At 41.9% G+C, this 17,098-nt stretch overlaps 2 protein-coding genes across 2 annotated transcripts in view; one reads left to right on the forward strand and one right to left on the reverse strand.

Annotated features, from left to right (window-relative positions):
• Positions 1–1,378: 1,378 nt before the first annotated feature.
• LOC105890170 (gamma-soluble NSF attachment protein-like) lies at positions 1,379–6,238 on the forward strand. Its single transcript, XM_012816143.3, has 12 exons — positions 1,379–1,603; positions 2,131–2,198; positions 2,372–2,456; positions 2,613–2,630; positions 2,717–2,747; positions 2,899–3,008; positions 3,275–3,341; positions 3,665–3,735; positions 3,858–3,936; positions 4,225–4,304; positions 4,478–4,607; positions 5,130–6,238. The coding sequence occupies exons 1-12, from the start codon at positions 1,551–1,553 to the stop codon at positions 5,265–5,267; spliced, it is 930 nt and encodes a 309-aa protein (XP_012671597.1). The 5' UTR covers positions 1,379–1,550; the 3' UTR covers positions 5,268–6,238.
• A 1,359-nt stretch (positions 6,239–7,597) lies between these two features.
• LOC105890141 (piezo-type mechanosensitive ion channel component 2) overlaps positions 7,598–17,098 on the reverse strand; it is a 114,244-nt gene continuing 104,743 nt past the window's right edge. The window contains exons 38-53 of the mRNA XM_031584384.2: positions 16,485–16,964; positions 15,724–15,982; positions 15,216–15,398; positions 14,527–14,791; positions 14,054–14,186; positions 13,490–13,637; positions 12,990–13,204; positions 12,599–12,757; positions 12,238–12,385; positions 11,076–11,264; positions 10,692–10,784; positions 10,202–10,371; positions 9,658–9,774; positions 9,349–9,428; positions 8,831–9,038; positions 7,598–8,408 (exon numbers count right to left, since the gene is read on the reverse strand). Coding sequence (XP_031440244.1) covers positions 8,156–8,408; positions 8,831–9,038; positions 9,349–9,428; positions 9,658–9,774; positions 10,202–10,371; positions 10,692–10,784; positions 11,076–11,264; positions 12,238–12,385; positions 12,599–12,757; positions 12,990–13,204; positions 13,490–13,637; positions 14,054–14,186; positions 14,527–14,791; positions 15,216–15,398; positions 15,724–15,982; positions 16,485–16,964 — 3,100 coding nt within the window. The 3' untranslated portion in view covers positions 7,598–8,155. The remainder of the gene's footprint in view (positions 8,409–8,830; positions 9,039–9,348; positions 9,429–9,657; positions 9,775–10,201; positions 10,372–10,691; positions 10,785–11,075; positions 11,265–12,237; positions 12,386–12,598; positions 12,758–12,989; positions 13,205–13,489; positions 13,638–14,053; positions 14,187–14,526; positions 14,792–15,215; positions 15,399–15,723; positions 15,983–16,484; positions 16,965–17,098) is intronic.

Below are 17,098 nucleotides of genomic sequence, written 5' to 3' on the forward strand. Positions count from 1 at the left end.
CTGTCGTTATTGTTATGCTAACGTAAACAGTCACTTCAAAGGTGTCAACTGGTGCCAACGATTTCCACAACGACACGCGATAGCAGCGTCAACAGACAGAAATCGCCCTCCAAAAAGTGAAGCCTTTCTTCGACTATTTTGAAATCACAACTACCGTTAGGCTAGTCGTAGGCTACTTAACAACATACAGGTCGTATAACAGAAATGTCACAATATGCCTGATTTTTAAAAAATATGCAAAACAAGCTAAACTTAAACAATCATTTCTCTTAGGCGCATTGAAAGGACAGCCTTATTTTAATAATGCTTTCCTCATGTTCGTTCATCAGTTTGTCATTTGACTCCCCAATAGATCACTGAAAGTTTCTTCCTCTAGAGATATTGTTACAAAGTATCTCAAAGCAGACAATGTATCCAAATGACGACAAACGGTGGGTCCAAACTATTGTCAGTTGGGTCACTTATTTTTTCACCTCATGTTTCGGAAAAGACGTAGCAGGGGCGAATACCAGCACCTTTCTCTACAGCATAACAGGGCAGGAAGAAACAGGCATCAGGCTGTTTCTGGCTCCATTTCAAAGCATGCGCGAGAGAAGAACATTGTACACATCAATGCTAAAGATGAAGAACTTACCTTTCAAAATAAAACTTGTATTCCTCGCTTCCCAAGGTGATTGTCTACAATTCTTTTATTTTTCATCAACTTTTCAGAATTAAGGCATGTTCTGTCTCGATGGCGTGACTCTTCCCTCTACACAAAGCAAGAGAAGCAGCCAGGCGCCTTAAAGACACAGGACCATAAAAGTACAGGTGAGAACACGAGTAGCCTGCATCGTGCCTAGATGCTTCATAATGTGAGACGTACAGGAAAGAGTCACAAGCTGAATGGCTGGTATGCAGTGGAATGTTACAGCTTTTCATTCAATTTCAAAACCCCTCATACAAAAAGATGATACAGTCAAGAGAAGGCAACCTGTAGAGTATTAAGTTATGCAAAAAGCAGCATAAATGAAAATAGATGAATAATCAATCAAGCAGTTTCATATGGTAGATTCATTTCAGATTGACTTTTGTGATGTCCAAAATCCACAACAAGTCCTTTAATTGGATTACAGAACTATGCATGTAACGTTACCTAACAGATATTTATGTGGCATTATCGATTTTTATTTGCAATTGCAATGATATTTCATATGTTATGGGTATTTATGAAAAACATCTGAGTGTTCCCTGCTAAAAGGTACGCATGCTTAAATGTCTTCGGTGTGATCTGTTTTAAATATCTTTAAGGACCGCATATTTATGTTAGCCAGACTGAAACCTCTGACATTAAAGCGCATGAATTACGGGATGCCTCTACACAGCAAAAATGCACAGCTCGTCGGCCTCCGTAGTCATCACCTTTGTCGACGTTGGCTGCAGTCAGGACTAAACAGGCACCAGCAGTTTGTTGTTGCTAACTGTCCCACGGGAAACAGAGTTGCCTATTTGGTTACTGGGTTTTAGTGCCTTTATATACATGGTCAACGGGATAATACTGTAACGTTACAATGGCTGCGAAAATAAACGAAGCCCACGAACATCTTGCAACTGCAGAGAAATAGTAAGTGTTCATTTGGCTATCACAAGCTATGCTAGCTAGCCATGTCAAGATGACTAAATTTGTAGATGACGTTAGCTAATATGTGGTTGGTGGTCAGCTGCCATTTAACTTTTATTTTCCTACTGAAAGTAAGTGGGTTATCCATTTAACACTAAGAAGTGGTGTGAGACACATTTGGCTGCTATTTAAGTGCAGCCTTAGCCCGTCTAGCTGGGCTATGATTGCAGTGAAACAGTAACGTGAGAGAAGTAGACCTGTTAACAACACTAACGTTTGACAGCTTTTTACGTTTGACTGACTCGTTAGTGTTATGACAGTTCGTATTTAGGTAGTTTGGATGAACATAGGCTAATATTTTAACAAACGTTAACCATTTAGAAACCTTACACATGTTTAACCTTTTACAGCACAGCCTCCATACTTCACGTTAACTCTAATGTTAGCACATTTCATACGTCTTAAATTGACTGTCAACTGTTGAGCTCTTTCTATACCATTCACCACACACGTTTTTGTTTTCATGCCAGTCTCAAGACAAGTTTCATGAAGTGGAAGCCTGATTACGATAGTGCTGCGTCAGAGTATAGCAAAGCAGGTTTGTGCTAGAGCCATAACGAAAATTCTGATAGCCGAACTTGCATCCTAAATCTTTAATCGCTATTAATAAACAATGAATTTCACTCTGTACACTCATGCTTCAAGTATGTATGAACAGCCTGTGTTTTTGTGTTCATACATCTCTGTGTGTGTTCGCATTTGTTTCTGCAGCTGTTGCATTCAAAAATGCAAAGCAACTGGAGGAGGCCAAAGAGGCATATCTGCAGGAGGCAGAGGCCCACACCAACAACAAAACGTATCCTTATAGCCTCACCCTCTGTGAAGTGATCATGTGAAGGTTGTAATAGCAACGCCTTGATATTATAATACATTGATCATCAAAATAATCTTGAGCTGAGTAAAAAGAAGTTTGAACATTGATATCTCCATTTGTCCTTAATTCAGTATACAGTCTGTTTCATGCTGCAAAGTAAGTAACACATCTGAACTTAATATGCCATATTTTGTATTTTATCAGAACTCTTCAATCAATACATTTTATTTCTGATTTTATAGAGCACTTGAACAAGCAGGGATGATGCTGAAGGTATTTTTCAAGAACACTTACAGAAAACTGCACCGTGATTTCATTTAGTCCTTTAAATTCAACACAAAGGAATCATTACAAAAACTGACCTGAAGCAGTTCATGGAATTGTGCTTGCGGTTGGCTAACCACTGTCATTCTTTGTTTTATAGGACATGCAGAGGATACCGGAAGCTATTGAATACATTGAGAGAGCGAGTGTAATGTATGTGGAAAATGGCACTCCTGATACTGCAGCTATGGCACTGGACAGGGCTGGAAAGTAAGGGGTCATCTAAGCCATCTAATGCTCCATTAATCCTTCCAGCATGGTTTGAAACTTATATGTTGCCTGAAAAATCATTGGAAGACATTTCCCACAAAATGCCATGTCTAAATGTTCATAGTCAAACATGAAGATCTTAGGTGGTTCTTAGCGTTCAAGTAATGAAGGTCAACATGGAGGCTACAGAGTTTTTTGTTACTCTTACGCACACTTGGTCTACACAACCCCTTATCACTATTTCAATTATTTTTGTCTGTGTCTAGATTAATAGAACCGATGGATCTCGCCAAAGCAGTGGACCTCTACCAGAAAGCTGCATATGTATATGAGGTAATCAATGTTTGACATGTCTAGTCTTTTAGAACATTGGGGGAAGTAATAATCTAGTCCATTCATGTAATGAAAATGTTAAAATGTTGTATATTTATAGGGATATAAAACAACAAAGTTTAAGTTTTTGGGGGCAATTGTGTTGTGTTTTTCAGCTTCCTGAATATATACAGATTCAAATTTTAAATTTAATTACAAACTCTGATTAAAATTCTGATTGCAGTTAAAGAAAACCTATTTGCCATAATGTAAATTAACATATATAAGACACCTGTGAATGAAATATGCATCAAAGCTGTTGACTGACTTGCTTGCTTTTGTAGAATGAGGACCGGCTTCGGCAGGCAGTTGAAATGCTGGGAAAGGCTTCCAGGCTCCTTGTTAGGCAACGCAAGTAAATAAAACTCTTGCAAACCATCCACCCTGTAATTAGAGAGTGTTTATTTATATATTTATTTTTTGGAACATTGAGCAGTATAAGCCTTTTCATGCATGGCCTCTCACCCATTCTGCCAGGTTTGAGGAGGCAGCCGTGTCACTTCAGAAGGAGAAGAACATGTACAAAGAAATAGAGAATTATCCAACATGTTTTAAGGTATGTTTCAAGCAACATATACATAAGTATATATATCAAGTACATATATAATGGCAAAAGTGATCCTGAATATGGCAGTTCACATCGAATGGCATGAAGGGATGTCAACTTATTACTGATTTTATCGCTTACATTTATTCTTTTCTAGGTGTTATATCTGAACTTCATGGACCATCTAAATTGTATTCATTGAGCATATATGCCCTTATAATTTAATTGTCATCTATGAAATCTCTGTATTCTGGAAATGTGGTTGATTTATTTTCCTGTTGAATTATTTTGCCGCAGAAAACCATCGCACAAGTGCTCGTCCATCTTCACAGGGCTGATTTTGTGGCTGCTGATAAATGTGTCAGAGAAAGTTACAGGTACAAATCTTCACATCACTTTCGACCTTCCTCTCTCTGATGCAATTCGTCATCTGTCAACTCTGATATGCATCTTTTTTGTTTGTCCTGGTTACGATTAAAAGAGGGTAAATAACATTGACCAAATGTATCGAATCACAACGTGATTGACATGACGTACCTCATTCCTTCAGTATCCCAGGGTTCAATGCGAGCGAGGATTGTATCGCTATGGAGCAGCTGCTACAGGGCTACGATCAGCAGGATGAGGATCAGGCGTACAGAGTCTGCAACTCCCCATTACTCAAATACATGGACAACGATGTGAGAACTGTCCCTCTCTTTTACTTATGTGCTTGCTTTTCCTCAGTGGTCTCAGTAGGATACAGCAGCAAACAAGCTATTCTCATGTCAGATATTTCCTCTTTCCTGTAAAATGTTGCTGTGTAGGGAGCTACAAGGTATGCACTGGTAAATTCCCCTCTGTATGAGTTCATCTAGAATCCTGTACTTAGTGATAGTTGCTTTGACAATGCCTCAGTTGTAGAGCACATTGTAGTCCCTACAGATCCCTGTAGTCTTAACTGCTTGATGCAGTATTCTGTTTATGCCAATGCTAAGAGGCCAAACCTGATTGGTAAAATAGGTAACCCTAATCTTATTTGTAGTCTAGTTTCTATTGGCTATTATGTAGCCCATATGATTGGTGAGAAGCATGCAATAGCCAATAAAAGCATTTTCTTTAGAAAAGAGAGGAAAAACTGAATAATAGTCATTATTTTTAGCTTAGGCCAACCATGACCGTCCTGTCAATCTGATTTGTCCGTTGTTGTGTCTGACTGACAGTACGCTAAGCTGGCTATCAGCCTGAGAGTGCCGGGTGGCGGTAACAAGAAGAAGGCCCCGGCCGCTGCTAGCGACGCGGGAGCGAGTGCAGCCCAGCCTGACGAGGAGGATGACGAGTATGCCGGGGGCCTGTGTTAAACCACCACCACCTCTGACTGCGCCAGTGCCTCCTCTAGCTGTAGTGAGCTGGTTTCCCCAGCAGAGGGAACACTCTCTTACTCAGCTGTAATGAGGAGTTACCTCCAGCAGGGGCAGTCTTCCACAGCTGGTTCTCTGTTGGAGGTTTGAGCTGCCTTACTGCACCACCATTCTTCTGTAAGCATGAGTGTACATGTGATGACTATGAAAAATATATGTGTAATATATATTCTCTCTCTCTCTCTCTCTCTGTAGCATTTATTTACCACTCTCATGCTTAAAAACAAGCTCTTATTTTAATGTGTTTTTTGATTGATGAAGTGTAATTTTGATTATGATGTGGGTAATAATGAGGGAGAGAGATTTATTTGCATGATTCCTGTTTTCTGGCACACAAGAGTGTGGCAGAAGCTGTACACACTAAACTTGAAGACTTAAAGAGTTTCAGGTGAGCCTTCCTTTGTGTGTGGACACTCTCAAGGGGACCTGTGTCGTCTAAAGGTGTTGATTAATATTAGAACATGGTCATTGGTGTGCGTGTATTATGTATTTAAAAAAACATTGAGTTAATATTAATCAGATATTTGCATAGCCAGTTTGGTTAACTCGTATTCCAATATTTTTGCACAGAATTTGTAATATGGTGCATGTATGGCACGCATAGCCATAGAACAGATGAACAAACCGTTGAAAAAAAATATATCATGCTATCAATCTGTTCCCTGTCTTGGCAAACAACAGGTGTTACTCCATTTATTACCCCGTTCACATGTGTATATGCTGAGGAGCCAAAACTTCTTCACCCACACGACTTCTGAGAACTTCCTGGTAACCCAGCATGCCTTTGTAATTTCAGAAGAAAAGAAAAAAACAGGAGAAAATGTACATCAACCTCTACACTGTTTAAGGCATATTAGGACAGACCTATGCCAAAAACCTCACTACATCCCTTCATCATCTAACATCCAAAACATTATTCTAAGAATGATAAGGTCAATGACTGATAGCACATTACTGACGACTGTATGCCCTACCAATTGCAGTGGCATACAATTCAGATTGCAGATGGCCCTGGGGAAAAATAAGTGTGTGTGTGTGTATCTAATATATATATATATATATATATATATATATATATATATATATATATATACATACATATATATACATACATATACACACACACACATACACACACACATATATATATATATATATATATATATATATATATATATATTTTTAGTCCTTGAATGTATATATGCATTTGATCCGTCTGATCTGGTCCAGGTGTGGTTTTGAAGTCAGCTGTTATTATGGGAAAAATGCTGTACAAGTGGGTTTGTTTTGTAAAATATAATGTCGAGAATTGCCTCCATTCGAGTGGCAATCATCTGCAAACCTGCATGGATGCCTGTACTTCAACTCAACTGTGTTTGTTTACCGTGGCTGCCCTTATGAGAATGCCTTACTGTGTTTTAACTGGAAAGTCCTTCCTCTGTTTTGTTCTGAGGGATAAGATTGTTGAGTTGTATAAATCTCTGTTGAAGGAAACTTCTCTGTGTTGCATGACAAAGATTTTGATGTCAACCTTTTATGTTGCAAACTTAAAAATAATCTTATTTTAATGGAAAACATACAGAAAAAAATTCCAAATAAATGTAAATGTTTGCAATGTTTTGTGTGAAATTGTTAACTGTGATTAGTAACTTGTAAAGGTAAAGGCAGAGTCTGCGATTCTGGCGAAATGTTGTTGATATTATAGCTCAACAGAGAACTGTGAGGAACCATTCGCTTTATCTGACAAAAACTTTTTTGGATAAGAATTGCGGACTGCACCTTTTAAACCATGTGCAACCAGTGACAGTTTAAAACCAAAAAGGACACACATGTAGCAATCCAAAATGTGCTTTATTCTCAGGCCATTAAACCACAATTACACCACATTTCCCCCTTATACAAAGAGGACAGCTCACTTCACAACAGTTAGGAATACACATTCCTATATCATAAGCCACATCCTACTGAGATGATATTCATTTCCTGAGAACAATGACAGCTCCCATATTTACTCCTCTCTGACATCAAAACAAAGCAAAGATGACTGGGGAGGGGGGCTAGTGACAAACCTTGGTAAGTCAACTCGGAGTAAGTGGTAAACCTCCTAAAAGCAGAACCCTGTGGCTTTGTTTTTCTAGGAGAATGAAGCTATAGGGCCCTTCTATTAGGAGGTTTGCCATGTGCTCTGACCCTTGTACAGGTGTGTCACTAAACCACGTACTTTCAATAACCCCCGGGTCTCTCTGGTGCATCTCACTGAGTCTCCAAGCATCCCTCCAAGTTTGGGAAAACAACACAAAATATGAAAAAAAAAAAATAACTTCAAAAGTGGCAAGTGTCTTTCAGTCACTGCCCCCTTCCTCTGGTTCAAGTTTACAGCCAGCTACCAGGACGGTGTATTTATTTTATATATTGCACAACTGAAGGTTCATATATTCCCCATACACAACAGGCTAAATCCAGGCAGTGGGGACTCCATTCCCTCTTGTTGACCCCACTGCCCAGCACACTGATAAGACTGGCTACAGTTCTTCAGAGTCAGGTTGTGCACACAAATCATACACATTAACATGACAGATACTGTACTTCACGTTTCAGGTCACATTTAATGGAAGCTGGAGAGGGGTCCCCCCCCCCCCCCCCAGGAGGTGGGTGACATCTCCAACATCAGAGTCCAGTGGAGAGCTCGGCCAGTGCAGGGCTCCTCCTGCCACTCTTTGTGCTTCTTCCGCACCCCTCTCCCTGTTACTTTTTTTGCATTTTGCGTCTTCCTTCTTAAGACCCTCTGAACATCAGTCACAGCAGGCGGTTTTGGGGCTCTGAAGCCCTTACTTGGTCTTCTCCCTGGTCCACTTGATCATAGTCTCTGGTGAGCGGTAGAGGAAGATCAGCTTGGCGTACAGGTCCTCCTCCAGCTCCAGCTCGCCCGTCTCCCGCACCAGGAAGATGTCCGTGCACAGCTTGAGGATGCGGTCCACACAGGGCAGCTCCTCGAACATGATGGAGTGTGAGATGCCGCTGAAGAACTCGCGCACAAACTTCCCGATGACGAGGACTACAGAGGCATACAGTCCCATGATGCTGAGAGGGGAAAGAGAGAGCCACAGGTTAAAGGTCAACCCACAAAGCACACACATCAACACAGCAGTAGTTTCGTTGTGGGCCTAATGATACTCATACTCATATGCAATCCTCATAAAAAGAAGTTATGTTACTAATGTACCTCAAAGTTCAAGTCGATACACTCAAACTATGCATTTTAGACTATATACATATTGTTAGTATATCGAACTTGTAATAGCAGAACATTTGAGTACATTAACAATAGGCCATATCATTTTTACATGTATGAGAAACATCATAAAGGTATGTAAAGCTATTTATGCAGGGAAGTGGAGAGACAGTCAACTGACAAACAAGTCTGTGTAACTGCTCAAATATCTATACTAGGACCAGCTCTGGACTCTTGGCACATCCTGAGGATACAGAGGGACTGTGCTCACCCATATCCAGCCAGGAAGCTGAGGCTGGGAGGGCTGACTTTATCACTGAACACGTAGAGTTGCAGGCCAGCCTCGCCCTTCTTCTTGGCTGTGCCGCTCATCTGGATCTTCCCCGCCGAGGGCTGGTCCACGATCCACCACTCCTGGATCTCGCCCGTGTTGTTGTGGGACCTCTCCAAGGCCAGCAGGATGTCCTTAAATCCGTCCTCTGGAAAGAGAGGTACCGGGAGGAGGGATAAGAGAGCTGAATGGTTGATGCTTTATTTTCGAAATATGCATCCTTATTTTTATCATTAACATTTGTCCCATACATTTGTACATTACAGTGTAGAACACTGGGAGGATTTATGTTTATTAGTAAATAAATATTCTTCCTTATATAAAAGTTTTTGCTCTACCAGTTTATAGAATCAGCAAGGTAGAAAGTGACTCTAAAATGGCTACTTTTGTGTAATGGTTTGGAGTCTTTTAGTGTTTTGTTTTAGTGTTGTTGAACCGCAAAAGCATCTGTTCTTTACCTCCATAAAGTTGATCAATGGGCTTGGCGTTCGAGTCACTTGGTGCACGAAGAAAGCAAGGGAAGACTTGTTTTATAACCCTGTTAACAGAAGGAATGATATCTTGGAAGTCGTTTCACCATGCATATGCACAATGTCTTCTTAGTGTCGTTTGGGTTATGCATTCCATCAAATTTTTTTTTACCAAAACATTATGTTTCATAACAAGACGCCTGTGGTCTCATTGTGTTCGCTCGGCCTATCAAGTTCCTCTGGGGTTTAAACCATTTGCATTCACAGGCTTGGCCTGTCCCAGGCTAGTTCACTTACACAGGCTTATTCCTTGTCCCATTTAATAAAGCTATCAGCTCTTGTTTGGCAGGCATGTCCAGGGAGGTGACATGTTTATCCATTGCAACCTCAGCTTTAGCCCCGAGACTGAGATTCCTGGGAAAAGAGACAAGAAAAATATTTTGGAACATATTTCAAAGAACGGACATTATATATTTTTGTGTCAGAATTAATGAAACAAATTTGATGACCTATTAATGCTTTGGTGGGCTATATTAGAAATACTCTGTGGTCGTTATGGTAAAGATCTGGTCTAGTAATATCAATGTGGTTTGGGTGTGGTCTCTCTGAAGACTCTTTGGCTTGTCCCAGTAAAAAAAAAACTAAAATATTCTATGCAGAAACTTCAACAGGAGTTTGTCTTAGAAAATGGTTCTTTAGATCTGAGTCAAGATGCATTGGAAAGGTATGTTTTAAGGATATTAATCCAAATGATTAAATCTAGCTATTTTAAGTGTAGTTCTTGTAGTTTATGTTCTGGTCTAGTCATTGTGGTGAGGTTCTTGGCTCCTGATTGTGGTACCTCTGGATGGACCAGGACATGGTGACTGGGAAGGGGGCATCTTTGCTCAGGACGTCCATCAGGTTCTTCCTGCTGGGGGGGCTGATGGTCCAGAGGGAGTTGGAGCTGCCCTCCAGCTCGGCTACCGCGATGTCCTCTTTGGTATAGGCCTCCAGGAACTGCATGGATCTCTGTGGACCAGGAGAGGAAAGTGGGATAAGGGTTTGTCTAATACTATTTTCCAAAAGGGTAAGGAGTGGGACCAAACATGTTGGAGGCTACATTGAAACATAAGCATATATTAAACTCAGTCTTCTATTTTTCAACCCTCCAGAGCAGGACACCTGCAGCTATAGGGGCATAGATCTAAACATGCCATCGTTGGGGTCTGGCTACATAACATATGCTTCATCTTTAAGCATGAATACCAAAGACAATCACATGGAGCAAATGCGACGGGAAACAGGAACATCTGTTGGAATAAAACCTTTGCCCACTGAGATGTCCTTACCGGAACGTAAGTGTAGGAGTTCACAAACGTTGAGAAATCTGCTTCGGTGATGTCCTTCAGCTGATTCTGCTGAGCACTCATTGTGAATATGGGCTGAAAGAAATGAGTTCCAATGAAGTTGAGAGTCAGTGGTGAGCCCCTGCATTTCTGACATATTTGTGCAAAAATGTTCTAGGGTGTTATTCTGTCAAACAGTGGGGAGGGACAGGAACACTGAGTGACTGTCAGGGTGTTATTCTGACTTTACTTAACTTATTTAGGTTCTTAGGAATACTAGGCTATTCAGCCCTCCCTTGCCCTTTGTCATCCAGTACATTCCACCATGACGGATGAAATAGCGATACCTCTGCCGTATGAATGAATACATGTCAATGCGAACGCTACCTGGAAGCCCCCGAGTGTGATGGTGACCGACACGTCCAGGGGCTTGTTGACCACGCCGGCCACGGACTTGACCAGAGACATGAAGAGCAGCGGGAACCAGACGATGCAGATGAGCAGCATGACGATCATGCCCCCCATCCCGTACTTCACCACCTTCTTCTTCTTCTGCCCTCTGGGCTGGGGGTACCTCTGCAAGGACCCACAAACACACCAGGGGTCATTACCAGGGGTCATTTGAGGACATCAGCCCATGTAACATCATAACAAATAGATCTGGGCAACATAGAGCGGAATCTGTTAAAATAAGGACCTGTTCAAAATGGAATATACTTTAAATGTAATAGAGCATCGGTTCCCAAACTGGGGTACGCGTACCCCCAGGGGTACGCGAAGTGGTTCAGGGGGTACGCGGGGAGAAAATTTCCGCGATAACAGAAAACGGACAGAATGTACCGTTTGAAACAGAATTGCAACTTTCAGACGGAAACATCATTTTGTGCATCAAAATCGCCCAAATTCCCCTGTATTTTGTCCTGCAAGGCTGTATTTCTTTCTTATAAACACAACAACGATCGCAACAATGAACAATCATTAATTAGAAAACAAAACCACTGAGAAAATGTCACGTCTGTGCTGAACTCCGCTCCGGCCACGCCCCCCTATTCAACACAGACCTCCGTAGCCTGTCAAATGAATTCGCTCATCTTCCCAATCGCCTGAAAATAATGTTTTTTTAGTCTTCTGTTCTGTTGATGGCTGGCAAACAACAACCTTAGAAGGTTTGGATCACTTGTGGCACATATTATTCACTCATTTTAAGCCATCAATCTACCTCTGGATGAACAAAATGAGCCGAAACGGATTAAAAAGGAATTAAAGTAAAAGGTGAAAAGGAATTTTTTTTCTTCAACGGGGGGGGGTACGCAGCTGGAGATTAAATGTCTGAAGGGGTACGGGACTGTAAAAAGTTTGGGAACCACTGTAATAGAGGGAGCAAATCATTACCTCAAAAAAAAGTTTAGTTAAAAATAAGATTATCAAAATCACAGTGCACAAATTATTTTATAAAACAATAACTTATAAGATGTTCAGGGGGCCAATAAAATACTAATGAAAGTGAACAGGTTCAAGCAGAAGGGAATGAAACATAGAGCTCATTTACCTTCTCAGACTCCCTCCAGCACTTCAGCACAAAGATGTGGGCGTAGATGTCCTCCACACAGATCCAGCTGGACAGGCTGAGGGTGGTGTCTGTCCACACCCAGTCCATCACTGCACGCAGCTCCGTCAGGAACGGCACCATCCGGAACCTGTAGGGGACAGAAAGTTAAAGTTTAGAGCTGAGTGATACACGCGTAGAATAGTGTAAACTAGACTTTGACAAAATGTTCTACTAATATTAATACTACTAGAACAAATAATATGATATTTACTTGCTATAGTTAATGGTGCTGGTTAAATCAGTATGATATATATGAGGTCAACAGAATAGTGGATTAAAAACTGACACCATAGACACTCACCCTTGGAAGAGGAAGAGGTTGAGATAGTTGTAGCTCTTGGTGAGGAAGTTGCCCAGCACTCTGGTAGGGTAGCCACAGCGGATCTGATAGGCAGACAGGCCGAAGTAGATGCACTTCACGAAGTACCACAGCTGGGCCACCGTGTTCAGACTGAACCGCCTGAGAAGCCACAAGGACATTTAAGACATGATGAGAAAAATGCACAAAAACACATAATGAAAACCACACGTGCATTTGCTGAGGAATCACACCAGTGATCGTTGGGGAACAAGAACAGTGTTGAAGCTTAATACAATTCAGATAAGTTAAGTTTAAGTTTAACTTTAACTTTAACCAAAACAGGATTAGTTAATAAATAACCAGTATCAAAGATCTTGCTAACGATAACTACCTTTCTGTGACTCCTGGGAGAATGAAGAACATCCAGAAGTGAATCCCGAACACCAGGATCACCTGGAAGATGACCTTTCCCATGACAGTCTTTCTGAGATATAGGGCTCGGTCCACCACCATGGTGCCAAACTGGATCAGCACCATGACCAGAAAGGCCTCCGGAACCTGGTCCTCCGACAGTGAGGAAGTGATGTCAGCAGCAGCAGAATGTTTCTGTTTGGGGGGGGAATACATACTTGAAATTCTGAAGAACTGATGACACGACACTCTAGAGCTTAGTCAAATAAAAAATCATTAAAAGAGAAACATATACGTGCATATAAACTTCTTTATAAGTTCTTTTCTGTGAGGTATTACCTAAATCAAACTTAAATTAAATTAAATTAAATTAAATTAAATTAAATTAAATTAAATTAAATGCAATTTTTCCTGACAAGTGTTTCATGAACTTTTTGGCTGGTGTCATATATCGAGCTGAAGAAGAGTTCTCATACGAACCCCAAAAGCCCAGAATCCAAAGACAATAATGATGAAGTCCACAGTGTCAGCCAAGAACATGAGCACATAGACGTCTGTCACAGCGCTGTACTCGGGGTGGATCAGGTTATAGAAGAACTGACGGATCGGGACATAGATCTCAAGGGTACTGAATGGAAAAAGAGGTAAAATGCATATTGTTATTGTAGTCTGTTTGTCTTACTCTATAATGTCTCATACGACTTGACTGACAATTGTCTGGCCTGTACGGCCAGGTATGTAAGAGGATGAGAAAAACACCAATGATTGGATATAATTCAATAAAATAAAAAAACAAGATAGAAGAGGAAAACAAAACACTGTCTCTAATGAAACGAACTAGCTAATGCTCAGGCTGAGAGGCTAAAGGTTATGATGGGGAAGCATCTAGCGTTGAGGATTAACAGTTACAGTAGCAGTTACGGTGATAATATTGATGCTAGTGCTAATTCTGATAGGAATTCTGGGTGAGATCATGACAGCATAAGATTGATTATAATGATTATGATTATAATTATGATGATGGTGATGTTGATAGTGACTCACGTTTTCACAGTGAACCTCTTGGCCTTGATGAGCTGTTCCCTGAGCTTCTCCATGATGAGCTCCTTACGGCTCTTCTGCTGGATGCTCAGGGCACTGCCCCCCCTGCGCAGACTCCCGCGCATGCCTGAGCTGCCTGCAGAGGGCGCAATGCACACTTACATTCAATCACTCAGCCCAACCTTTTTCTCAAAGCTGCTGCAGATATTTCACAGTGCAAACTATCATCACTTTACTGCTAAATGGGATGTTCACAACAACTTCATCACACGGAATTGCTCTCCTTTAATCTATGTATGGCTCATTTGAAAAAGTTTGGAAATTATTTACATCTTGAAAGAACTATATTTTCAGATTCTCTAGAAATTCTTGATTTTAACTACAATTATGCAAGCTAGTTAATAAATGAGATATCACATTTAAACTCATATGTCAACAGTCTTGGTATCTACGGGCTGGGTGGACGATTCTCCCACCTGCTTTGGAGTGTACGGAGCGATGTGATACATGTGACCCTGCACCCGAGCTCTGCCGTCGCACCATGGCCCGAGCCAGTAGTCGCGTCGCCCCCTGTATGTGCTGGCGGGGGGAGCGGGTGTGCACAGACTCTGGTGACGCGGCCTGTGCGCGACCCTTCTCCTGCCGTAACCGGGACCGCTCACCACTGTCTGAGTCACATTGGTCATGTGGTGATTTGCCTCCACCGGTTCTGGGTTCGTCCTCGTCCCATAAACCATGGCACTGAAGTTTGATAATAGGTACACAATCATGGTATGACCAGGGAGTCAAATTATAACAATATTAACCTATTGCTAACAAACACACGCAAATACATTGTGGTTTATTTGGTAGCATTTCACAGTGTGACTGATTTTACTAATTTCATTAGTACTGTACAAAGTTCGAGGTGTGCTATTTGACAGCTCCTACTGTGGGCTTCCAGTGGGGAGATTTGATATGGAATCAGAATTCAAAGTCATTTGAACAACACATACAGTATAACCTATATTTGGGTAATAGAAATCTTTATGCAGGGTATGTAGAGTTAGTCAGGCGTAGAAAATAACAGCAGTATGGATTTTAGTCTTAGAGTGACTGAATAACTTAATTATTAATTATTAATTAATAATAATAATAATAATATAAATCAGTTTGATTTCAGTACCTTCAAGATTGATCTGTGAAAGAAGAGAGCCAGCAGCTGCACCAAGTCATAGTGAACGTAGCCCTCCTTCTTCTCCACGCCGATGATGTTCGGGGGGTGGAAAGGCTTGCTCTTGTCCACCTCAATGTTCTGGTTGAATGGGAAGAAGCCAAACTGGAAGAAGTATTTGATCACAATGGTGACCTGGTAGAAAAGGAAGTAAGTAAGTAAGAGAGTAAGGGAGATGTTAACTGAACAAACCTCACCGAAAAACCTACAGCAATCGAACCATGTTTTTGTGTGGATTACAACTGAAGCCTCTGTACCTCAGTGTAGACTTCCATAATATCACTGTGCAGTAGCTACACTCTAACTCTATCAGTGTGCACTATAACAGAAGCCTCTATGTCTTGGTGTACCATACCATGTATTATTTATTTAATCTACAGTATATACATACATATACAAGTAGTATCCAGTAGTTGTAGTAAGCATGCTTTTGTGTGTATTGTCAGTGTTGCCTCTGTACCTCAGTGTAGACGATGGCGGTCATCCAGAAGCGTTTGCTGGGTCGCGGGACGGACAGCATGGCCCAGAGGAAGATGAGGATGGGCAGCACCAGCGTGGCCACAGAGGCGGAGATCATGTGGTTGAGGATGATGACCAGGTGGCAGACCATCTCAGAGTGGGCCACCAGCATGTTGTAGAGGGCGTAGCAGAGCTGCAGCAGCTGGGGCTGCCTGCTGTAGAAGCCCTCGGACTCCTCCAGCTCCTCGTCGTAAAACACCCTGAGGGGGTCATGAGGGGCAATCGTGCTCAGTGTGGGGAAAGTGCTTCCTAGTGCTGCTATGAATATACACCTGGCAGAACTAGGGTTAACATTCTGTTTAGTAATAATGATGAAAGAAATCTAACTTTGAACTGAAGTTAAGGTGGGAATACGTTTGAATACACAAATTGGCTTTTGTGACACTGACATCCATTTCACATGGATCAAATATATTATAGTCCGTTCTAAAATAACTGGATATACTGATAGTTTGTAGAACTTCAAGAGTCACAGGACATATACAGGAGGCAGATAATTTTATTGAATTCCAAAAGAAACTGATAGCAATGGCAATATCAACAACGGTTATGAAAGATGAAAGATAGGATAGGATAACATGGGTAACATTTTGGCATAACATAACATCTGAAATGATTATTTACTGTTTATGTGTGTGAGAGGAGGTGAACTGTTTATGTGTGTGAGATGAGGTGTGTGTGTGTGAGAGGTGTGTGTGAGACCTGCTCTGCAGCAGCTCGCTGGCCGTCATCTCGTGGGTGAGGGAGGGCAGCGCCCCGTCGCTCAGGTAATCCATCCTGTCATCAGGCTCCATTATCCGCAGCCGCTTGTCGTCGCCACGGCCACATGACGCACCTGCACACACCTGGTCCAGCCCCGTGGCCTTGCTGTAAGAGGGGGGGATGTCCGCCGGCAAACCATCAACCGGGAACGTCCGCGACGAGGGCCCGTCCACATCCGGGCTGTCAGCTGGGGTCCAGACTGGGTGGTCCCACTCTGGGGTGCGGTCCGAGTCTCTCCACTGGGACGGCCCCTCCCCGTCGGGGAGATACAGGGCGTCCTCGGGGGTTCCTGGGGCCCCTCCTGCTGCGCCCCAGTGCTCGGCTCCTAGGTGATCCCTCTGTTCGCGCTCGAGGTCGGCCTCGCCGATAGTGTCACTGGTGCCCTGGCGAGAGTACAGCGCTGTGCACTGCGTCTTCTCACTGCATAGGTTAGGTTAAAAGGTTAGCAATTGCAATTGTTAAGTCGTAGAAAGTAGCCTATGCTAAGGAACAGTACCTCGTATTGTCTGACATTATGTAGCATTTTAACAAATGCTGGCGCATGCTTAATTTGA

The sequence above is a fragment of the Clupea harengus genome, chromosome 17 (assembly GCF_900700415.2).
Source record: "Clupea harengus chromosome 17, Ch_v2.0.2, whole genome shotgun sequence".
Taxonomy (NCBI): domain Eukaryota; kingdom Metazoa; phylum Chordata; class Actinopteri; order Clupeiformes; family Clupeidae; genus Clupea; species Clupea harengus.